This window comes from Cyphomyrmex costatus, unplaced genomic scaffold (assembly GCF_001594065.2).
Source record: "Cyphomyrmex costatus isolate MS0001 unplaced genomic scaffold, Ccosl1.0 scaffold135, whole genome shotgun sequence".
Lineage (NCBI taxonomy): Eukaryota > Metazoa > Arthropoda > Insecta > Hymenoptera > Formicidae > Cyphomyrmex > Cyphomyrmex costatus.
Genome location: NW_017275337.1, coordinates 984,019 through 1,010,200, shown reverse-complemented (window position 1 = coordinate 1,010,200; position 26,182 = coordinate 984,019). Strand labels below are relative to the sequence as shown.

At 32.9% G+C, this 26,182-nt stretch overlaps 1 protein-coding gene and 1 long non-coding RNA gene across 2 annotated transcripts in view; both read left to right on the top strand.

The window, feature by feature from the left end:
* LOC108782851 (uncharacterized) overlaps positions 1–13,803 on the top strand; it is a 28,708-nt gene extending 14,905 nt beyond the window's left edge. Inside the window, exon 3 of the long non-coding RNA XR_001941008.1 lies at positions 13,744–13,803. This is a non-coding gene — a long non-coding RNA (uncharacterized LOC108782851). The remainder of the gene's footprint in view (positions 1–13,743) is intronic.
* A 9-nt stretch (positions 13,804–13,812) lies between these two features.
* The window catches only part of cac (calcium voltage-gated channel subunit cacophony), a 56,178-nt gene continuing 43,808 nt past the window's right edge, over positions 13,813–26,182 (top strand). The window contains exons 1-9 of the mRNA XM_018551229.1: positions 13,813–13,864; positions 14,881–15,278; positions 16,265–16,365; positions 21,147–21,302; positions 21,563–21,783; positions 23,574–23,677; positions 24,641–24,756; positions 25,350–25,409; positions 26,011–26,116. Coding sequence (XP_018406731.1) covers positions 14,899–15,278; positions 16,265–16,365; positions 21,147–21,302; positions 21,563–21,783; positions 23,574–23,677; positions 24,641–24,756; positions 25,350–25,409; positions 26,011–26,116 — 1,244 coding nt within the window. The 5' untranslated portion in view covers positions 13,813–13,864; positions 14,881–14,898. The remainder of the gene's footprint in view (positions 13,865–14,880; positions 15,279–16,264; positions 16,366–21,146; positions 21,303–21,562; positions 21,784–23,573; positions 23,678–24,640; positions 24,757–25,349; positions 25,410–26,010; positions 26,117–26,182) is intronic.

Below are 26,182 nucleotides of genomic sequence, written 5' to 3'. Positions count from 1 at the left end.
AAGGATCCTTAAACTATTTTTTCGACGGATTTATAGGTATTTATATTTTATTATCTGTTCTCTCTCTCTCTCTCTCTCTCTCTCTCTCTTATAATGTTGTATCTAGATGGATGTAAATGATAGGTAAAAAATAGGTAACTGATATATAATACAACAGATAATAATGTTTCCGTCAGAGTCCCGCTAAAATTATCAAGTGTTTCATAGCGACACTCGTAGGCGCCACACGTTCGCGCACATTATGGCATGTTCCCTTCTCCTTCTACTCCTCCTGCTCCTCTCATGCGCCTTCAATGTTGGTGTTATGACTCCTTCTTCACTAACACATCCACACGCAGCTTCTTCGTGTATCTTTGGGAAGGATCACAATTTGAGAACTTGCCAACGCGACACTCGGTTTATTCTGAGTTGCGTTGCAACGTGTTTCCTTCGATTTCCTTGTCGTTGTCTTCGACTAATTTTCACAGGCATGAACCTTGTTCCAAATAGATTCTCCGGAGCTTTTCGTTCAATGTTCTCGGCGCCGTTCTCTTGCAGACACGCCACTGCATTCCATAATTTAACAGTGATTCAGATCCTTTCTTTACAAAGAAGATAAAAGTTCTTTCATAATTTTACAATAAATAGTTAATTTTTTTTAAATTTAAGAAATAATAATTTATAAAGCAATTATTTAGATACTATTCTAGAAAAAGATTTTTTTATTATAATATAGAATATTATTATCGTATTTTTTAATTTTTATAAAGTGAAACGTTAAAAGTGCTTTAAAAGAGTTTATATTTTTTTTCTGTTGTAAAAAATGCAGAGAGAGAGAGAGAGTTATTTAATAATTTATAAAATTTAAAAAATCTTTTAAAATTTGCAGATTTTTTATCACGTATACTTTTTAAAATAATTTATAATTAATTTTTTACAGAACAGAAAATTAAAAAAAACTTTAGCAATATTAGTTAAAATTGTGCATCATATAATTACGTAAGTGTTGATTATCATTGCGATTCATGCATTTGCTCGGCTTCGATATACGTGACTTATATAAGGTTGTCGATGGGTGAATCTTGAAATTGTTCGTTCGTGACAATGCAACCGATTAATCAGAAAAACGGTCTGATTGCGACTGACTGCGATCTCCGATTGCCGCAATTCACGATCAGGTCGATTGACGCAAATATTTGCTCAACCGTTACTCACGAAAACATCGAGGCTCTTTCTGTTGCCGAACTCTGCGAGTTTTTTCATATTCGCTTTTGTGCAGTTGCAAAAAATGCATTACTCTGAAAAATATTGAAGTCTTGATCGAAAAATACTTTGCCGAGATTGTCGGAAAGTTCATGATTTGATGACTAAAAAAACAGTTTATTTTGGAAAGATTTAGTAAGATTTAGGATCAAAAGAATTCAAGCATAAAGTCAATAAACTACACTCTGATGCAAAAAAAAGTGGTACACTATAAATTTTGGAAAAATTTATCAAATTTCAAATAATCATAACTTGATAAATAAAAAAGATAAAAATTGTTTAAAAAAGCAAAATGAAGCTTGAAATGTCCACTCAAGATTATTTGAATAGGAATTGACGTGTATGAAATTAGCACCCCAACATTGAAATTCAATAGTTCTGATTAGAGTTCCCGTTTCGTTTCGTAAAAGAGAGTAGCAAAACTCTTATTCTAATAAGGAACTCTTCCTCTTTTCGAAATAAAACGGGTACTCTAATCAAAACTATTGAATTTCAATATTGGGGTGCTAATTTCACACACGTGAATTGTATATTCACATTTAATTTTTTCTGTTTATGTTAATTTATCAATTATGTTAGAATTATACATATATTAAAATTAAAATAAATAAATAAATTTAATTTTAAGTATTTTGCTGGATTTATTGATATACAAGATTTTGTTTATAGAACAGTAAGTATAGAATTTAATTAAAATACAATACATCTTTTTGTATTTTTATTTAATTGTTAGCAAATATATAATAGCATTACATATAACGCTATTATATAAACTCATTGATCGAAATTTATTATTATTATTAATTTATAAATGTAAAAGTAAAAGTTTATGTATATTGAAAAATCAATATGTAAGAATACTTAAATTATATATATTAAGTCTTAATAACATTGCTTAGTAGCTAATTCTTATTAATTATTTATAATAACGAGAATTTGCGATAGAAAAATAATGGAATGATATAACAAAAGAGAAACTTCGCATATTTGAAAAACCGAGGGTCATCAAAGTTTATTTAATGAACTCAACAACGGCCTACAAACGTTGTTAATAATATTGTCTGCATGTTAAATTTAGATATACAAATTAATATTTGATATCTCATACAACATAATATTGAATAAGACATTAGGTTCATCAATTAGGTAATAATCAATAAATAATCAAGGATTCGCCCGTAAGGGACAATATTGATTTCCCAGGGAGGCATGGAAGAGAACAATGAAAGAAAGATTGTCACGCGATTAGGAGACTGGGAGTCATCTAGACGAGCCTAATACAATATCTACGAATAAACAGCTCTAATAGTATCGCTTCCACATTATAACTGTGTGTAAACGCACAGGGGTATGGGTAAATGTACGATAGAGAATAGAAAGAGGATGGAAGGCCAATAGAAGAGAGGTGTATCCAGCCATAAGAGCCGCCTACATGCTCCAGCGAAATTACCTTTCGATCTGTTTGCTTCCAGAAAGCGTTAAATTACGTCGGGCTAGCCAGTTAGATACTCGTTATTCGCAAGTGTTTCCAGCTTGCGTTTACGATCAATAGATTGTTTGCGAGATGATACGTTGATTGCAAGACAGTTGTTAAAACGATAAAAAAAAAAATAAAAAAACTTCAGGATAAAATCTTTTATTTTAATTTGATGTGCTTGACAATTTTTTTACCACAATGTTTTAACGCTTGAGCATAATGGGTCGTTGCAAAAATCGTTAAGTGCATTGTTCTTTATGAATAATCGAAGAATAGTGGAAAAATGGAAGCGGTGTACGTATGCACTTAGGCATAAATTGCTCTACGCAGCATTTCAGTAGTAATTCAATATATTAGGCAGACAAGGCGGTACCTACAGACTCCTTATTTCACTCACGGCGAAAATAGGTTTGCACAATTCAATTTACCTCCGTTTGGTCTAGCAAAATTCGTACCTTTCAGCCCAGCGAACTCATTCATCATAATACACGGAGAAAGCAGTAACTACATTCTCATGTAAGCTAGCGCTTTTCAGCTTAGTGAACTCATTTGTGAGACACTACGCAAACGAGTAACTCCATTTTTAACTCAAGAACCGGATGTACCCTAGATCCCGGCGAGAAAAAGAAGTATAAAGGATAGACATTCGCGTATGTATTCTCGCTCGAGGGGTGAATATATATACTAGAGAGATGAGGTAAGACGCGATTCGCGCGAGTAAGTGTTTCGCACGTGCCGTTTTTACTCTCTCCCTTTCAGGATGGATAATTTATCGACCCTGCACAACCCGGCGTGGATGTCACTTTGCTGTACGCTCGACTACGTTCCATATCTGTCCCACTTAGAACTTCGCGGGATGGAAATCCTCGGTAGGCCTTTCATGTGACTCATTGGACGAGTAACTTTTGTTTTGCGTTCTGAAAGTCGCTTACCTCTCGGCTTGATTCTCATCGATTGCTGATGTACATCTTTCCTCGTTTTACGTTTACATTGTCGATAAAAGAGCTCGATTTACGAAGGAAGGCTGCAGGAGATTTTTTAATGAAATTAACATTTATATGCGATTCCTCAACAACACGCGAACGTCTGTCCTTTATACTTATTTCTTATGATTCCTCGACTTGAATACTTGTCATTTTTTCTAAAATATATAAGCTTCTTATTTTGCTCAAAACATTACGTAATGGTTATAATTGCATTCTCACATCAATTTCAAACACTTGTATAATATTTTGAGCCAACTTTCTATTTATTATTGAATAACTCTAATAACAAAATAAGACTCTAAGAAATATAAAGTAACGCAGTTAATGGTGCCTGAATTATTATGTATATTTAATTAGCCATCTAATTATTCATCTAATAATTGCGTACAAAATAGAAGTACATACAAATTGTATTTGTTTGACTTCGGTTTGAGTGCGTGTGTGAAGTTGGCACCTCATCTTTTGGCACCGCAAGTTTTTACACAAGTACCATTGGCACCCGCAATAGTTCTATAGTTCCTGATAGGTTTTAGGACCAGTACCGCTGATTTACCTAAAAAAATAGCACTTGAAAATTTGAGGTGCTAACTTCCCGTGGCACCGCAAGATTCGAGAAAGTCGATTTTTTTTACGGAATCTTACAGTACTTGATAAGTTTTAGTGACACTACCGACTATTTTAATATATGTATACAAACGATCTTTTAATCTGAGAGTTAAAGATCGTTTATATATATTAAAATAGTCGGTAATGTCACTAAAACTTATCAAAAACTATAGTACTCTTCAAGTACTAAAAAATAGCGCAAAAAAATGAATTTTTTTAAAACTTGTGGTGCTAGCTCCTTTTAAAAAATTTTTTTTTTAATATTTACTGGCCGGTACTATTGTTATATTCTATCAGGAACTCTAGTACTCTTCAAGTACTGTAAGATTCCGTAAAAAAAATCGACTTTCTCGAATCTTGCGGTGCCACGGGAAGTTAGCACCTCAAATTTTCAAGTGCTATTTTTTTTAGGTAAATCAGCGGTACTGGTCCTAAAACCTATCAGGAACTATAGAACTATTGCGGGTGCCAATGGTACTTGTGTGAAAACTTGCGGTGCCAAAAAATGAGGTGCCAACTTCACACACGCGGTTTGAGTTTTCTTTTGTACTTATTGGTAATATGAGATGATAATTAAGATCGAATCATCTATCTATCTATTCCCGTTGATATCAGTCAAGTGTTTAAAATCATGTTAGAATTTCAATTGTTATCTATACTATATGTATAAATAATATGAGGAAACGATATCAATTATAAATATCAGATAAAGATCTCTCTCAATCATGTTTCTTTGTCTAACTAGAAGATATCGATCCTTCTGTTTGAATAAAAGCATTTATGATATACAGTCATTCTCTCTCTCTCTCTCTGTCCCGTTTGCTGCTTTTTCTGAATATATAGTCCCTTCGGACCATTCGGTCCGACACTCGCGAGTTGTATTAATCATTGGATGTCAAATCGAGCGCGGCGTGCCACTCGATCGTGCCAATGATCGAAACGTATTTGAATCCAGAAGCATTCTGTTGACATACTATAATCTGCTAATACTCAAGAGTACACATATATAGTACTGCTCATAAATTCACAAATATGCTGATTTTGTAAACTGATGATTCTTGCTTAATAATGTAGATTTTTTCAAAATACAAAAATATATAGGATATTAAAATTTTTCGAAAAAATAGATTTATCGCAAAATGATCTTTGGCGCTAGCACACCTTAATTTACATTTAATTTCCAACAGATGTAGTTTCCAAGAAACTTTAATGTGAGGAATAATAAGAGGAGACATGTGTTTGAACGTAGAAGTTAAAGAAGTCAACAGAGCAGATGTGATTAAACTTCTCTATTCAAAAGAAAATAATTGGCGACAGTTTATTTGAATGATGTAGAAGACTGCTGCTTTAGTATTTATAACTTAACATAAAGTGTTTGCTCGCACCTTTCATTAAAAGTCTTTCCTTCGGTCGTATTCAAAGAGCATAAGGTACACTGTTCATAATCAGATCGAAGCAAAGTTTGTACACAAGAGAGGTCGCATGTCCAGGCAATGAGTTTGTATTGTAACGATCTTACAACTCCAGAGAATTAATTCGACACAATTCACCCATTAAGACATCAATCTGTCTCTCGGCCAATGCGGTCTTGTACTTATTTATAAGAGAGAGTTAGTTAAAGTAGAATATTTAACAAAAATTCTTTATGGTTTTTTTAGTAAAAAACCATTTGCAGTAAAAAACTTCAAAATATATACAAATCGCTTATTTTTTTTATTGATGAAAACTATTTAAAAAAATATTTATTAGAAATTATTGTATGTGTGTGTGTGTGAATGTAAAATATATGTAAAATAAAAATTAAAATAAAAACGGTTTATGCGCCGCCGGTTTTTGGAAAATTATTTAGGGCGACGATTATAGTTTTGGGTATTTTAATTTTTACTCGCGAATTATAATTACAAAGTATCGTTCTTCAGAAAAATTTCTCCCTTCCTCTCTATCGCGTGCGCGTTCGTGTGTGTGTGTTTGTGTGTGTATGTACGTGTGTATGTGTATGTATGGGTGATTATTATAGGCCTCGACGACTGAATATACATGACGAGATTATGACTTATTCTTGAGTAAAGATAGAGTTATCTGCCTTTCCTCCGGCAGGTACTTCAATTGCAAACAAGATAAAATAGACCTATAGCGATACGATCCTTGAAATTAATACAGGAAGAAGCAGAGACGGTGTCTTCCTTCGTGCAAAGTCTCGTAAATAAAAGATTAATTTGTCCATATTCACGAACGTGCGGATGGCAATGTACCTTTCGACGAAGCCACAACGCAAACATCCACGACGCGACGACACATGTACATACCATCGGTCACACGTGCGCCATACATTTGTATTTACAAGGTGAGGAGTGCCAGAGATAGCTACGTAGACGGTAGTCATCTTTGTCGTTATCGTCGTCGTTGTCGTCGTTGTCGTCGTTGTCGTCGTTGTTGACGTCACTGGACGAAATGGCGCTGACGTGACGTCACAGGGGATGCCTGCTTCTCTCCGCAATGTTCCCCTTGACGCCGCTCTTCGTTCCGCAACGTTCTGACGCCACCCTCCCCCGCATGTCGGGGGATGCCTGGGTCTCGTTACTGCGGGGTGGGAGCGGCGGCGACGACGCCGGCTGGGCGCCACGACGGTCGTCATAGAGTTTGTAGCTACGATTTTTGGTTGTTGCCGTCGTACGGGAGCCGGCGACAGGAGCCGGTTCTCGCGTAATCGTGCAGCGTTACGACAGCGTTCCCCTAAAAATGTGTATCGTAATTGATTCGATTGAACGAGAAGAATGACGACTTTTGGTGGTGGACTACTCGGTCGGAATAAATCAGATCTTCCTCGATCGACTGTTATTTCGCTGCTCCGAATTCGGATGCAATCATTGACGATAATCACACGATACCCTTCTTCGTCAGCGATGGTTGTAATCGCGGTGTTTTGCTAGAATCGATTGAGCAATCTGACTCTGTCATCCGAGTGTTTCGCGCGTTATCGAATACCGCTATTAGCGGTTGCACGATGGCATCCGATAATTCAAGATGGCTTGCACGCGGTTATGAATAGACGGCGCGAGATGAGAACGGTTATTTGGAAGTTACGACGGATTTAGAAATCTCTGTGCAAACTCCTGAAGATGCAATTTCTCTTAATAATGAAATAACGGAGAGTCTGTACAGCCATAAATAAATTGATATTAATTGAATAACGATTTATTCGATGTAATAAATGATTCGATGCTCGGATACAATGCAAGCTTCACAAGAATAGTGAATTAAATAAAATGGATGGAATTGAATAGCAAATCTTCTTACAAAGTTGAATGTATTGTACAGAAAAATCGTGATATTTTATTAGAACTCATAAATCAATTAATGACATAGGTTACACATATATTTTAATAAAATGAAAAAATTATGACAAAATTACAAAATTTTCTATATTATATTGAAAAGTTTGGTAGCGATTTAGAACCTGAATCAAAATTATTTCGCGCACAATAAGAAACAAAAACCTATATATTTTAACAAAGTAATTAAGATAAAATAAGACAACTTTTTTTACTTAAATTACAAAATTGTATTATTAAAAATATTGATCTTATTGAACTGTTTCATGTGTATAAACATTTGTTTTATAATACAAATTTTCAATTCCAATTATTTTTTGCAGAGACTATGCACTTAATACATCCTCGAAGAATTGCATCGTTGTAATACAACATATAATAATTATGATATTGATAATTTTTATTTTATATGACCATTTTATATATAATATTAATTTTGTATTGAAATTAAACATCTTAAATATAATTTAACGTTGGTCATTGTAAGGGAAGATGTTTACTCTCCTATACCTATGTGGAATAAGTCGAAGGGTAAGCACGTGCGCTCCAAGAGATTACGTCGATCGCTCTAGATTATGTCACGTTAAAACGAGAACAGAAAGGGAGTTGATATTTTCCCTGTATTAATATTTCACGGATCGAATCGTTTTTTAGCCAAGTCTATAAACATACACACAAGAATGACTTTCTCACAAAACGTGCGCAAGTGAAGCCTAAAACACAATTGAAAAACACAGGCAACAGGAATAAGAAATAAAACAGATTTTAATCTATCAGAAACGGTTTATTCTGATATACAGCTTCTGATAGGTTGAAATCTGTCGTTCCCTATTCCTATTGTCTGTCTTTTCAATTGTGTCTCAGGCTTAAAATCTGTACGAAGCGAGAACCAGCCTTGCGTATGGACCGATAACACTCGAAAGAGTTTACATCTTTCGCGAAAAGGGAAAATAATGGCACGGCCTTACGCGATAAACGACAGCGTCACGTTACTGCCTGCTCGTCGATCTGGAATCGAAGGTCAATTATTTTTAATGTTCCTTCGCCTCTCTTTCGCCGGCTGGCCATCTGTACATAAATATTGTACACCTGATTCAAAGTTTGGCATTTTCAATCTGCCATACTTTCATACAGTCAATATCGCAGATGCTTGCGGACAAAGTCAATTTAGTTAAATTTATCGTGTCATTTTTTTAATTGCGAACGTTGTAAATAAGAATTATATGTACGTAATAAATAATTGGACAACAGTAAAATTGTATCGATGAGTTAGGAAATTGATATCGCACGCGCAACATTTATCTCATTAATTTATCGCGCGCGTAAAGTTTATACTTAATATTTAAAGCCCTCTCTATATGTATAAGAAAATTATTAATCTAAGTTATAATATTTAAAGCTCTCTATACGTATAAGAAAATTATTAAATGCTTTTTGCTACAGTTGTAATTAAATTGCAACACAAAGAATCATATTTCTCATTCGATCTACTATTTCAGTTTGACGTTTAGTTCGTTCTGTCTTTTATGTATAAATTCATATTACCGTACCGACGTTCGCTAAAGATATTCGCCTCTCATTAGAAATGTGCATAATTAATGAAGCGGATTACCGACGAATAATATAACAAATCGATAAGCTCTTACTCCACGCAGTCCTCGACGAGCTAGGGTCAAGATAGAATTAGTATTCTTCCAATAAATCCTCTCTCAAAACTCTTTGAGAATAATTCATCTTGCTCTCCAGGTATATTCCAGGGGAATAAATATCCTTTCTTTCATGCTTAAGATATACGACTGTCTACGTTTGTAGCTCATGCTCATTACGTCAATTAGAAAGAATCAGGATTTTCCTCTTTTTGCGAACTTTATTGTACCAAACGGTCTTTGTTCAGTTAAAATAGTTTTCATTCAATTTGCCCTTCTGATTTCTTACAGCAGTATTCTTTTTTCAGACACACGATGTTTAACTCTTAGAACTCCGGCACCGCTCGAACTCATCATTTCGCGAAATAAGCCTCTTTTATGTGGCTACTAAATCTTGCTGTTTTTTTTTCTCTTTCACGGGTCACGGGTAAAAATAGTTGGAAGTTATAGCCTGCTATCATTTCTCCTATTCTGGATGTTATTCTGGAATAGTCTGAAACAGTTTCTTCGGAGTATATAGCGTTTAATGTCTGTTTTTATGTTAAATGACACTACGCCACTTTTATTACTCTATTTTTAAAAATTACAGTAATGTATTTTATGTTTTTCTATTTAGAGAAGTAGAAAATTTTTCAAAATTTTTATAATAAACGCATTATTAATTTACTGGCTCCTTGTCCTTCTTCTATATATACATTGCATTATTAATTATTATTATTGATTAATATATTAATTTTAATTTCATAAAGACTACGTGACTTCCTAAACTCGTATTTTGAAACGTAACTTATTATTATCTAGTTGAACTCGGTAACGTTTTTGTATAAGTGACTTTTATATCTACATTCTTTACACGTTGCGGCTTCTCTTCAGTTCCAAAATATTCACGACTGAATATTTATGAAGTAATGGACAGATAAACGGAGGAAAAAATTCGGTCGAGCTTCCTCTCGGCACGTATTAATTACTATCGACGAAAAACAGGGGCGTCCAGTAACACGAACATTTGGCACGACTCGCGTTCCACCGTTATTTGCTAACTAGCAAAAAACTGCACTCCAGCAGCGACGCGCTGCAACAACGTTGTTGCATAAATCGCGATTAACCTTCGCGAGAGTCCTCGCCCGCATGCGACAATCCGCATCTTGCAAGTGCAGGACCATTCCTGTGTCTGTTTTACGATCGTGATGGTCGCGAACATCGTCCGAGGATACTGTATCGAAATATTTGCAATGTATGGTAATATCGAATTTCGACAATAGGCTTGAATGTCAATTATATATCGTGTGTTCAAAAAATTTTTTTTGTGAATTAATATATGAAAGTATATAGAAAAGAAACAGATTTAAACTTTTTTTTTGAAGTTAAGATTTAGAAGTTGTTGAGAAAAATATTACAAGTAAAACACGGTATTATTTATTATATAAATTTTGTATGATTAGAGATTGGGCAATATAATTGTGGAAAATAATAATAACATCGGTCTATCATCAACTTTTGAACGAAATAGGAGATAATGTATTTTGCTGGTTTATTAATGATCAACTTAAACCCGACTAAGAATTATACCTGTTGCTGATGTAACAATCTGTATGATCACAATTGAATTCTTCCATTACGTATATTGTTCTACTTCACGAAGTGCGTTCTTGTAAAACGGACATACGGACGAGCCGGCGGTTCATTTTCGAGAGTAGTATTGATCCTGCCGTTACAGAACAAACTGGATCAATTATTTCTGTCCTGTTTTCAATAATTCAACGACGTTAGGCTGAAGCACGGGCGAGCACATAAGCAACAATTGCCTCATGTTCATTTTTTTAAATATTTGATGCTTACTTCATCGTATCCAATTTAGTCTTGAATGGTTCTAAATGTAAAAAAAGATATATATATATATATAGTGTATATATATATATATATAATTACTCTTATAAATTATATCTAATAAACTAATAGTTTTTCGAGAGTTAGAATCAATTATTTTTGTAACTAGTACAGTTGGCACTGAAATTCATCGTACTTGGAGATAGTATATATTTTTCCAATCATTAATGTATTAATTCAATTCAATCAACATTTTTGATTGGGAGTACAAAGTTGATCAGATGTTAAGCAACAAGTGATAAATTATAAGAATCCGATAAAACGATATGTTTTGACTTCTTGGATATTGCATTCAAAATTATCTCCGAAACGAACCCTTTTATTTTTTACAGTCTCCCTGCGGCAAACATTATAATTATTTTTTGTGAATTACTTAATTCGCTGGCGCCACTTTGTCGGTCGTCGATCAAAGACGGTCGAAGAAGAAAAGAATCGTAAAGCCAAAAAAGACCTAGTACAAATAGCTGATAAAATTGACAGATGCTACTCTCCGCATTCTCTGTCCGTATAATTCGATTCCCTTGATACACGAAATCAGACGATCTTGGTGCGCGCGAAACTTTTTCTTTCGAGTCGTTTCCTATTCGGCTAAATGGAGTGTCGTGGTTATAAATCGTAAAACTCTTTATCTATTATATCTTACGCATAGACTGTTCCTGAATCACACAAAAAAAACTTTCTACCCATACTCTCTTGAAGTAAATATTTTTTCTAATCAAATCTTTATTTTAATAACTTATAATTAAAATTTTCTGATATTTATTTAGAATTAAGATGAAAAAAATTAAATGCAAGAAAGAAAACACTTATTACATAAGCTATTATAATATAATATTTATTATGACATTAAAGTGTTACATTTTTGTTTAAATTATTTTTTATATGTAATACTAAATAAATCTTTTACAAAAAATTTTTATTTTAGCTGTATATTTTACGACTGTATTTATCAATGAAAGGAGAACAGAACAAATATCGACATTTTCGAAACGATCTTGAGCATTCTTCATAGGTTTTTGTAGAACATTCCAAATTGAGCTACGATTGATTGAATAGATTTCTCCTCACGTTGTGCAAATTCAGCACCAAGATTTTTTTTAGAACAAGAGTGAAGTTAACTGAATCGGTCACTAATAACTGGTTAGAAAATGATCTCGATTTGAGTTAGTTTCACATTTTTTATCAATTATTTAAGTTCTATTATTATTTACATTTTAATTGTCTTTACGTTTCTAAATCCTGTGTAAAAATATTATGGGAAATATATTAAATAAATTTAAAAAAAATGAATTTTTTCTAACAGGATGTTATTTTAAAGAAATGAAAAACATAAATCTGTTTTTTTTTTACTAAATTAGGATTAATTAACAAACTAAAAATTTTCTTTTGACAAAATTAAAAAATGTGCATCAACTAAGCTAATTACAAATAAAAATTATAATTAGCTATATTTTATTTTATTTTATTTTAGCTATATTTTATTTTCTTTTTCCTTCTATAAAAAATGTTTTTCATAAACAGATAATATGGGTCAACATCCTCACTCTGTCTAGATGTGAATGTGGAAATTTTACGGACACGATTTCGACGTTATTGCGTGTACTGACGCACTTGACGCATTTGACGCATTAGACGCATTAGACGCATTATACGGGAGTGAGTATGCAACGATGGGAAATTCTTGCCATGAATTATTGTATTATCGTGTGCCTTTATTGTCACTTACTCACCCATTCTCTGTCTCTCTCTTTCTCCCTCTGTTACACGAGAAGAGCAATCGGGATGCATATGGGGTGTCTGTCGCAAAAGTCTCGGCTAATGTACTTAATTGAAGCTGGAGCCGCCACATTATGCACCTTCATCCCACCATCATTAACGAACTGTTTCATGCAATCCCACTGAGCTATCGCCCGCGTTATCTGGTACACCCGTCTAAATAATTCTAAATGCACTTTGTGCATTTTGGGGATTCATGTATACGCCGTGATCTTAAAAAGAAAACTTTACACGTTTTGTTAAAATACATTAAAACTTCATTAAGTTAAGAAAATATTTTACTTACTTTAACGTTTAGGAACAGTATAAAGGTATGTTAAATTTATAGCTATGTTTTCATATTGCATATTGGTGCAATACTGAAGAGATGATAAAGCATCGTCTTTATTTTTTAAAAAGTTTTCCAGTCAAAGTATTGATTTAATTATTAGAGCATTATTATGTCACATACCATTTACTGACAGTCTTATACTTATTTTGTTCTTATACCAAGTTAAACACCTTGTAATTGTTATATTTAAGTGAGCTTGTCAGCTTATTTAATATTTTCAAGCTAGCGAAAATTATACAAATGTAGATAAGTCTGATCTGTTTCAAATTTAATAATCCACCTTAGACTAAATACCTCGTTAAATAATATTTAGAGGTAGAATCAATCCGCAGGTGACTGTTTCGTTTGTAAAAGTCATAATATGATTTAGGGTATCGTTATTTAACGTATAATTCCGATCGAGAGATTGCTGCGATGTGCCATCAGCCACTGACCTCTTTCATCCTTCTATCGTTTCTAGGTTGGCAGCGCAAGAGGCGACACAAAGGGACGCTGGATACGCGAGTCAGTATTACGGGAGAAGGTCGAGGTTGGCCGGATTGAGGAGTGGTCTCGGTGACTGGACTAGCTTCGGAGGGGAGGTAAGGTGATAATTATTAGTTATTGCCTTTGTCTCTGTTATCCTTAATACAAAATATCATGATTGTTCCTCTAAATTCTGTAGTCTGTGACTATCATCAGAGAATCGTTCGTTGCTTGAAAGTTTTACAGAATAATTTTTTGATAGCTTTTTTTCGGGTTTAAAATTTGTTGCAAATTTGAAAAAATTTTCAAAATCTCGAAAATACTACGATGCAAATGTGAAACACTAGAAACGTAATCTAACGACAGGTACCTACTATCAGATGAGATTAAAGTAATTAAGAAACATTGAAAAAGATTTATAATAGGTAAAAAAAGATTTACAAAGGTATTTTGTCTAGCGTATGGGTGCCATATTTAGTAAAGATTGTATTACTTAATTATTAGTATCTATATATTTAGTAAATATAATAATAGTAAGCAATTAATTATATAATATTAACCGAACATTGATTGAAATTATTTTATCAAAACTTTTTAATAACTATCAATTAGGCTTGATTAGTATTATCAGACATTTTCAATATTGTAATAATATTATACAATACTTTAAAAATATTTTAATTTTATTTTGTACGATCTAAAAATTCAACAAATAGGAAATACTGTCCATAACGATCGAAGTTGTATCTTTACTTATATATTTGCATATGTACTATTATATATTTGTAGTCATTTTGCACTGCGTATCGAAAATTTCTAAAAGTATCTATAAAATAAATCTTATGCTAATAATCTGTAAATAAATTTATTTATTGGGACAAATATTATCTAAATTCGGATCTCTAGCAATCCATGCGAACATTCAAGATGATATACGAGTATATGCAAGTACATAGTATATACATAATTTATATTGAATTATTTAAAGCATTAAAGATCCAGTTTCAATTGTTATGGCTAGTACTTCCTATTTCCTATTTGTTGAGTTATAAATTATAACTCAACAATGAAAGTCCATCCCCTCTCTCTCTTTCTCTTGAAGTTTTTTTTATCAGAACACCGGTGCTTTCAGGTACCTGGTCTGGTGGACATGGCGCCAAGCCGGGATCAAGGTGGAGGGGGAGGCGGTGGCGGTGGAGGAGGCGACAAGAGCCCCACATCATTGTTTATTCTTTCGGAAAATAATTGGTTACGAAGAAACGTACGCTTTATCATCGAGTGGCCGCCCTTCGAGTACGGTGTCCTGCTCACCATCATCGCCAATTGCGTGGTCCTCGCCCTCGAGGAGCACCTGCCAAGACAGGACAAGACCATACTCGCACAGAAGCTCGAGTCTACGGAAATCTACTTCCTGACGATCTTCTGCGCCGAGGCGAGCCTCAAGATTATTGCTCTCGGTTTCGTCCTCCACCGCGGCTCCTACCTGCGCAACATCTGGAACATCATGGACTTCTTCGTCGTGGTGACCGGGTGAGAATCGAACGCTTATTTATCAGTAAAGTCTCTTCTTTTGTCCACTTCCATTTTTTTCTTTTTGTATTCTTGATTTCTTTCCCTTATAGAAATTTAACACTAATACTGGTCAATTAATCACTTATTTTCAGTATTAAAAATACTGTTAACAATACTTTTAATACTGAAAATAAGTGATTAATTGGCTAGTATTAGTGTTAAATTTCTATAAGGGTTCCGGATCTTCTATCAGTGATCTTCAACATTTCATATGTTCTTGGAAAAAAAAGATTTCCTAAGATTGTGAATTCTTTATATTGACACATTAGTGTCATGAAAACTGTTATAAATTAATATCATGATGTTTACACGAAATAATAAGCGATTTTTCTGTTTGAAATTAGCATTGCTTCTGTTTGAAATCTGCAGCAAAAATCATTATTGCACATTCTCCTACATACATTTACATTACTCACATAAATATAGGACAGATCATTAATATTAATTATTCAAGAGAGTAAACATTGTTTCACCTATTAATTAATTTGCGGCTGAAGCGAGTGGCAAAACAAACCTCTTTCCCTAATTACATCCTTATGAGGAAACAAGATGTTGGAGGAATCGGTTTGACTAACATTGCTAAATGAGACACTATTTATGCCTTGCTGACGTAATTAGTAATTTATGTCTAATATAACAAAATTTTGATAACATTTTAAAATCTACATGATAAACTAAAGTGACTTTATTTTTTTTCTAAAAATTGATATATTACCGTACGATATATAATATAAACGGATTTATTAATAATTATTACATAAGCGTTATCTCTCTCTGATTAAAATTTTGATAGCAGTAATGTTGTTATTACACAATCTTTCACAAAATTTTAATATCTTGGCAACGTAGTCCAGAAACTGGTTCCTCCAGCTATAGGAATTAAGGAAACATGCCGATCGCCTTACTCGTTGGTCAGATAGATTCTAGAGTAATCCTTGGATTAGGTCGATGACCGTGTTCGCTGAAACAAACGTGGAAGTCGACCTGCGTATGCTACGTTCCTTCAGGGTCCTCAGACCGCTAAAGCTGGTTTCGAAAATTCCAAGTGAGTCAGTCAGAGTTCTGCGAAAGAACAGCGACTAACAAATAGCCCAAAGAAAAAAACTCCTACCAGTAACAAGTCGAGCTAATAAGTCGAGCAGCAAACGACCAGCCTTCTGTTCCTCTTTTAACCCCTTGTCCTTTCATCTTGTGTCTCCTGGCAATCTGTGTGCGGTTCTCAATAGCTACAAACATAGTTTTAATGTCTTTTCGGTACCGAAACTTAGCTCGATCCTTTCAGTTTTGGCCGATTCCGCTACTTTAGTTATACTTGATATGACGTCTAGTTCTGGCAAGCAAAAGCAGCATCGACTTAAACTATACACATATCTATATATATTATTAGTTCCCGTCCTTCTAGTTTCCTGCGTTAGTCTTCTAATTGCGTATAACGTCATATGTACGTTTTTATTAACCTTCGCTTAAAGGCTATGGGTGTCTTAGATCAGTTGATAGAGTTAGTGATGGGTAAAGTTAGCTCTCAGTTAATAATCAATATATATTTGTTGAATAATAAATAATAATATAATATTTCTATACATTTTTATATAAATTATATTTCTCTGTGTGTACGCTTTGTATTTCGTCTATATATACATGTATATGCACACATAGATATACTCTATCACTCAAAAGTTTCAGCACGTCTTATGTTTTTATCAACAAATTCATTTTTCATTTATAAAATATAAAATTATAATATAATATATATTCTCTTATTTTCGATCATAAAAGTATTTAGTAAAATTATAAAATGTCGAAAAATAATTATGTACATAAAATTATAAATTTCTTAAAAAGCAAATGTATATGAATTTCAAATTTTGCGCTAGACGCCGATAAATATTTGGATGTCATAATGACTAATAATAGGAGAATGGAAACAATGTGTTTTCATAAAGATTAAGTGCTAGATTAAATACAAATCTTTGATTAAGACACTTGAAGAATTTGTCGATAGAATACCAAAAATTTAACTTTTATTATCAAAACTTAAGGAGATTAAGCTTAAAGAAATAAAAAGTCTAAAAAATAGAAGAGATAAATTGTTTTTTTAATTTTCATAATGTACTATAATGAATTTAAAAAATATAACATGTAAATTGTATACATGGAAATTTTTATAAGTAATAAGTATATATGCTGAAATTTTTCCGCGGTAATGTATATAATAAATAAGTTTAATATTGTGTTTAACACATATAAAATATTTTTTATACAATATTAAGTTTTTTTGATTAAATTTTTGCTGACAGATATATGTGTGTTAAAAAATTATATTTTAGAAAAGCAATAATAATAATAATTACTAAATATAATAAAAATAACTGTAGTTATGTCTTCTTGTAACAATATAGAATATAGATAAAGTAACTGTAGCTTTTCTTATATTTCTACGCATTTATAACAACTCTAATTTGTTCTGTATACGTAGAAAAATGTAGAGAGCAATTTAAGCATCGTTAATCGCCAATTTCAAGTTGGAATTAACTATTGTTTCCTTTAAGTGTTAGGAAGTAATATTTAAATCGTCTGTATGTAATAGAGAGGAAGACTCTATTAACTACTCAGTAGTTCAATATTTCGAAAGTGTATCATGCTTTCTTATTGGAACAAACTAATGATGATTTGAGGATCAATCGTCTCCAATTCCGTACATCGAGGATGCGCACTCACGAACAGGTGGACAGGGGAAAAAAAGAAAACACACACACGCACACAGATGTGATGACCCACAGAGTGCCTATATTTAGCGATTAGCTATCTTTAGCTGCAGTTGCGCTAAATAATAGAGACGACTATACATTGTTAAATGGGTACGTGTCCTAGAGCAGATAACGCTCAACGGCAAATCCGTTAAAATCCGTTCCTTTAGAAATTCACGACAGAACAAATCGTTGCTTTGCGAGTGTCCATAATTTTAGAAGACGATCACCTTTTTCCAATTTACATTGCTAGGATTAGCAATTTTTGCTTCTATCAACTTTATCACAAGCTAGTTTGTTTTTCATTTATTAACCATTTTCATTAGCACATTGTTAACAGTGGACGTTTTCCATTTATAACGCAGAAATTAAGTACATATTTTAATGGAAAAATATTCGATATATCGTAATTAGCCTCAGATATTTAGCTATTTCAGAAATATATTTTTTTATTTTGTAATCTTTATTACTCTTATGCAATTTATCTTCAAAATTAAAATAAATGTTTTTTATTTTATTTTCTATTTTCAGAATTAGAAAGAATATTTAGCGTTGAAAGTTGCTGAAACTTCTAATATTTAATAGCTTCGTAATATGATATTTGAGATGATATTTTTAGGTTTAATTTTGATATTTTTAAAGTATAGAACTAAATTATTTTTTTCAAATATTTGGTCCTACAATCGAAGAACATTTGTTATGTCAGAATATAATAAATGAAAAAAATATAGAGTTTTTGAATTCGTTGTCTAGCAGTTTAGAAGAAATTTAACAAATGTTCATCTATCTTTTATGGATTGATGTGAATCTTTTCGAAAAGCTTCTGCTATTCGAGAGAGTCAGAAATAGATAAGTGGCGGTCGATGACCGTACGGGGTGAACTGATATCTTCGAGAAACGAGCGCCGAGTTTAGGTGTGATTATAGCCACTATCACTAGCTCGTCTCAGCATTTGACATTCTCCTAGACCTAGATATACAGTATTTTACATAGTCTACGTATATACATAGAATGTACGTATATACATACATAGATATGTTTACACATCTATACATCGATCTTATTCCTTCGCAGCGCCCTTTTCAGTAGAACATTGCCCTATCCTGTCAGATCATTTATTTTTTACTATAACGTTAAATTTGTTAAAATAGAAGAAAATATTTTCCCTTCAGCATATTAAAAATTCAGAATCACAATGTTATTAACTACTTTTACAATTTAAAATTGCGATTATATACCGCGGTACTTTAATAATATTTCTTTAAAAATATCATATTAAAATAAATTAATACAGATGCAGATTATCGATTTCTTTTAAATTGATATTTATATTATAATGAATAAAGAAAGAAGCTCAGAAAAATGTGTGAATTTGATATTTGCTTAACCGTAATACAAAAATAAAGGTGCCCCTTCTTTTTTAAGAGTCTGTTTTAAACTTGAAACATTTTTTTAAATTATAAGTACTTTTTTTATTAAATTACACGATTCATTTGGGATTTATCACGGACAGACATTCTGTTGTAAATATCTATTTATATTCATTTTGCGTTCTCGAAGTTTAATTTACCAGAGTTCTTTGATCTTCTACATATAAAAATTCCATTCGATCGTCCTGATAGCATTATCTCCACAGGCTAGAAAGAACGCTAGTTAACCATCTAGTGGACGTAGTATAAGTACTTAAGAGTAGCGTGAGTATTAGTGTAATAGAGTAGTAAGTAGTAAAGTGTGGCGGGGTGTGTGTGTTTTTGGGGCAGGATCATCACGGCGCAAGGCAAAGACCTGGATATGGATCTGCGCACGTTGCGTGCGATACGCGTGTTGCGACCGCTCAAACTTGTCTCCGGCATACCGAGTGAGTAGCGCATTAGTACAAATTGGAAAGCGATCGATTTTTTGGAACTCGAAGGAGTTCTGCTCGAAAATCCAAAGAGGTCTCGCGTTGCTGGGGAAATCCCGTTGTAAACGAAATCCTCGGCGAGATCGTCGTAAATAACGCACGAAATAGATGCTCACACCTTAACAATAGATATTTACACCTTAAACTTAACATTTAAGGTTTTAAAAATTAATATTTTTTAAGTTTGTTGTGTGTGTAAATGAATCTCACATTTATTTTGAATAAATAATCATATTCGATCATTAAATTATTGTTGAACATACGTTATGCGCGCATGTGGTATTAGATGAAGGTGTGAGCTCAAGCTAAAAGTACATTTAGCGCTAAATGTTTCATTTCATTCTATATTCTACTGCTATATATTACGTATGCACGTTTAAATAAGAAAATATTAATTTGAAAAATATTTCAAATGTGATATGTTCCTTTTTAGATGAATATATTTTGGCGCTAAACGTGCGACAAAAATAAAACGATCTCGTTGCTCGATAAAATTTACTTGGTAATGAATAATGAATGCAAACAATTCGAAACTTCTTCGTGTCTGAGATTTGGATACCTCGAAGATCGAATACGATCCGCCGTCGAGAATATTTATTTCTCGAATAGTGGCTAATAGATTTAATAAGGATTTGAATAACAGATATATGAAGTCAAGTAGATCAGAGTTAGTCACATTTAATCGCAAATATATTTGTATATTACCCGTAGAATGCTTTCTGTCGAATTGTTCGTTTTATGTTAGTAGTATTGTTCAGATAGTACTACTCAGAGCTCGATGTTGTATTTAGATGCGGCGGAGGTATTCTAGTTCTTGGACGCAGAATCATTTCGAGTTATATCAAATAAACATATGTTTTAAATATGGGATTACTTCAAGTCACTATAAAATCTAAATAATGTATGAGAATATTACAAAACCTATAGACGACAACTTTGATCAACTTGTAAATCATTATTCCGTCAAATAGAAAGAATATTATCTTATTTCTTATTAAAAGTTGATCTTCATCAAATATTAATCTTATGTTTATCTATATTTAAAAAATTACGTACAATTTCTTGGGCAATGAGATCAGCGATAATGCACGCAAATATCGAGCAAAGAATTCCACATCAATTCTGTAGGTACAGTGGTTAGGCTTACTTACTCTTTGGAAATTCTTTTGCGAATAGGTCTTCAGGTGGTGCTCAAGTCTATTATTAAGGCAATGGCGCCGCTTCTGCAGATCGGCTTGCTGGTACTCTTCGCCATCGTGATATTCGCCATCATCGGCCTCGAGTTTTATTCGGGTACCCTGCATAAAACATGTTACAATATAATGGACATCAGTGAGTGTACTCAGTTGATCTTCTAGAAATTTTTGTTCAACACTATTGCTTATAATATTACTTGCTTTATTATATATATTACCATATTACTATATTATTCAATTTACCATACAAAAGATTGAAAGAAAATTGCAAATATATAAAAATATAATTTACGTTTCTGATTACTTAGAAAATATATACATATACGTTTCAATTCTCTTTCAGGCCGTTCAGGCGTTATAATATATGAAATATTTTGACAATATTGAACGTTGCAGATGAAATCGTAAAGGAGGGCGATATGCCGAGTCCGTGTAGCGCAGACAACAGAAATGAAGCCCCACCCGGGGCCCACGTGTGTGACGCGAACGTTTCGACGTGCATGGATCACTGGGAGGGACCAAACTCCGGCATCACCAGCTTCGATAACATCGGATTCGCCATGCTCACTGTCTTCCAGTGTATCACTATGGAGGGCTGGACTGCCATATTGTACTGGGTAAAACAAGAAATATGTTCTTCAGTGTTAAAGTTTTTTCTCTCGTTCTCTTTCTATCTGTTATCATATTTCTCTATTTTTCTCTCTTTGTCTCTCTCTTTTTCTCGCTCATTTTTTTCTGTTATTGTTTAAATTTTACCCTCTCGCGCACGATTTGTCCTCGCAATATCGTTATACAAAAGGTACGATAGCGAACATTCTCAAATCTCTGTGTTCTCGTAGAATGTTGTTGCCCAGTCCCATCAATCCTTTATTAACCGCTTCGCGATTCGAATATCGCATTTTTGTACTAAACTAAATAATTCTTTCCCTCGTAAATTTACCCTTTTAGAAGAAAGAGGATATTATCGTTTTAACTGTTTCGATACATGTACTTTCTTCCATCCGCTTCTAAGTGTCTCTTCTTCTTTCGCAATTTTCGGTTTCCTTATATGCATATGTTCGCCTCCTTTCTGTGTCCGGCTTTAGCCAAATTTACCGCGGCTTTCGGGGTAAAGAATGCCTTGCGGAAACAGCTAACACTGACGTATATGTTCACCTTGCTCAGTATAACACTGTCAGTTCCAGCTCTCTTTTTCGATGTTTCAATATTCAATGTTAATTATACCTTTTATTGTGCTTGACCCTTTCGTGATAGATAAAAATATATTTTTTATTGATCATGGAAAGGTTAATGTTCTGCAGTCAATGGATCACAAAGGATTTTACAATATTTTATTGTTATATATTTGTTATTGTAAACAATAGATTATTTTGAAACCCTTCAACGTAATTCATCGTCTGTAACGTAATCGTTATTTATTTACGAAAATCTCGAAAAAATTTCGATTACCTCATCGATTTTTGTAATATATAGGGTAGCCCGCGGTAAAATGTCAGACGGAAGAAAATGCCATGCTTCGAAATTATATATATATTGTATATTTGGAGAATTTTTATAAAAACAGATCTAGTATAGTTTTTAAATTATAAATTTCGATATACCTTAGTTTAACACATTGTCTGCCTTGTGAATTTTTTGTATGTTTTATTGTATATAGTACAATGCCCTCCTTAAGTTTAAAAACACCTTACGTGTTAAAGGTAAACATAACAGCGATCTATACATGTTTTTGATTAGATCATAAGACATCTAAATTATGATAAATATTTTTATTTAGAACACCTGTAAGTTTGTACATTTACACTTGTACAAAACTTTATATTAATGGATTCGTTTATATAAATGACATTTATTTTTATAAACGTTTTAAAAAATTTTAACTAATCGCTATCATGGCAGTCAACGTGCTAAGTATTTGAAAACCTGTAGAGTCTTTATTAAGATAGCGAGTAACGAGTAGAGAGATGTAGCGAGTAGTCCCAGATTAGTTTCTTTTATTATAAAAAAAATGGCATGTTTCTCTCGCCCTATTCTTTTTCCACGGGTTACCACCAGCGATACTGAAGTTTCATGAAACCGATGTTGTCTTGCGTAAATGCGATCGACGAATGTTCAATCTATGATGTCTTTTTTTAGATCAAATCTTCCCTTCATGTGGGATAAAATTTTTCTTTGTGAAGGGAAATGAATATTATCGAATAACGATAAATAAATTCGAGCTCTCACACTTGTACGATCACATTTGCCACATCGTGTTTGATACAACGAGATTACAGTGCCAGTGCCTCTGTGTATCTGTGTTGCATATAACTTTTGCTGTTAATTAATATATCTTCGGCTGTGTAACCGGTACATATGTGTACAAGCCACATTACTGTTTTCATATTGATTCCAATCGAATTTGCAGACAAATGACGCTCTTGGCAGCACGTACAACTGGATTTACTTTATACCATTGATCGTCCTTGGATCATTCTTCATGCTGAACTTAGTTCTTGGTGTCTTGAGCGGGTGAGTATGTGTCCCTTTTGACAACACTCCGCGGTCTATCCGCTCAGTTGTTACATTTATCGACCGACAATCGCTTTCATCCGACAAGATCGCGAAGTGCATTATTTCAGAATGATTTTCTTTCCTCGTCAGGGAGTTTTCTAATGAAAGAACGCGCGTCGAACGGCGGGCAGCTTATCGGAAAGCGAAGAGCAAACGACTCTTTACCACTGCGTTCAGTTCCTACTTAAAATGGATCACTCAAGCAGGTCTTCAATTAGCAGATGTTGCCTGACATTAGTGTGCCATAAACCGTATTCTTTTAGCGTATTTAGCACTGCTATGAGATCAGAAAAATAAAATACATTAAATATATTAGTTTATAATAATCAGTTAATCATCTTAAATATCATTTATCTTTTTTATTTAAAAAAATATTAAGCTTCTTTCTTTTCTTAAGTTTCTTTATTTGTAAATTACGGCTGATTTAATATCTCTAATTATATGACATTTGTTATTAATATTGTATTATAAGATTATATGCTTTTTGTGTGAAAAAAATGGGAATTTTTTAGTGCTGAACATGCAATGAGAATACGATGCAAATTATATATTTATAGAAATGTGAATTTTTAGGCCCATTTAATTAACACTAAATATTTTTTTAATTTTGATTAAGAGAAATTAAAATATATGCAAGAATAGTAGTTAATGAATTCATCATAATCTCGTGTATGATACATTGCTCTCCTGCGTAAGCTAGTTTCAAGAATTCTGCAAAAGAATAAAGAAAAAAAATCATTTCTTTTTAATACTCTCAATTGGCATTTTCCCCCAAATAAGTATAAATATTGTTGATTTATTAAACAAGGCAGTACCGCTAGAATATTAACGGCGGAATGCCTGAAAGTCCTCTGGTAAGCTTAGCTTTTATGCTCCTGAGTAAGCTGCCATATCATCGGTATTGTATCATCACGCTTGTAGAGAGTTTGCGAAGGAGAGAGAAAAGGTGGAGAACCGGCAGTCCTTCTTGAAGTTGCGAAGACAGCAGCAGCTTGAGCGCGAACTGAATTGTTACCTCAATTGGATCTGCAAAGCAGGTTAGAATAATTGCCGTAGACAAAACACATGAATTAAAAAAGATTAACCTTATTTCGCAAAGACTGAGAAAACATTGTTAAAAAAATCGGTAGTATAAAACAAACCGCGTATAAAATACTTCAAAAATAATATAATATTTAAAATTGACAGAAGAAAATAATAATTATTTGCATTAAATGTATTTAATATTTTATAATCTCTGTAAATCTGAAAATTAAGTAATAAATTTCTTACTCTTCTATCAGTGCATAAATACTGATATTGAGAATTTTAAACAATTAAAATTTTTATATTTTTGTTTGAATTTTATTGTAATGTCTCAATATTATGTTACAACTTTATCTCGTTTTCATTTTTGACGGGAATTTTGTGAAACACGATAGTGAAAGTTAAAAAATTATGCAATGGCAAAAGAGTTAAACATATATAATCTTTTATCGATCTATTTTAATTCATTTATTTTGTAAACAGTGTACCTGCAAAAGTTATAGCTCACCGTATATGCTAGACTCTCTACGTGTCGCTTTTTCGTGTATAAAAGTATAATGCACGTAATATTAATTATTGTTAATACGTAACGTTTACTTTTTAGAGGAGGTGATACTTGCCGAAGAGAGGACCACGGAAGAGGAGAAAATGCACATATTAGAAGGTCTATATAATGCAACACATATATCGATATCATGAATATTCACTTTTATAAGATTGAAAAGATTTGCAAAGCGATCTATATTCCGAAACGTGTTCGTACATATTAATATAGAATGCTCCGTGTACTCAAAGTGCACTTGCACCCTCATTTCTTTCAACATAGTCAAATTTCAATTTCTCAATTTTTTTTTTGTTAGAAATGTATTAAATGCTGTAATCAGCTTAAATAAGACATTCCTATGGTATATTTTATAATTTAAATTAATTTTATTAATAGCTGGATTAACAATCAATGTAATTTTTCGCTTTTTACTGCATGAGAAATAACACGTTATTCCTACAGTACATGTTACATGTAAATGTTATATAGAAATATAATTTGATAATACGATTTATGCACATTTATTAGATCACAAAATACAAAATACTTTGCAACATATAATGATATAATTATTGCAAATTGTGAATGATTCTTTCAATAATTCTATCAATATTTTTCGAAATATCGGACATGTAATTTATATATTTTCAATGAAAGATTATTTAAGTCGTAATTTTCATGAAGGTTTGCGTGGCTTAACATATTTTTTTGTTTTGTGCAGCAAGAAGAAGAGCAGCGGCAAAGAAAAGAAAGCTGAAAAATCTCGGCAAGAGCAAGAGCACCGACACAGAGGAGGAGGAAGGCGAGGACGGTGAGGACGATGGTGAGTTGTATTTGGTCAACTTGATGTTCAATTGTACCCAGTATTCTCTTCTTCTTGTTTATCTCTTTTA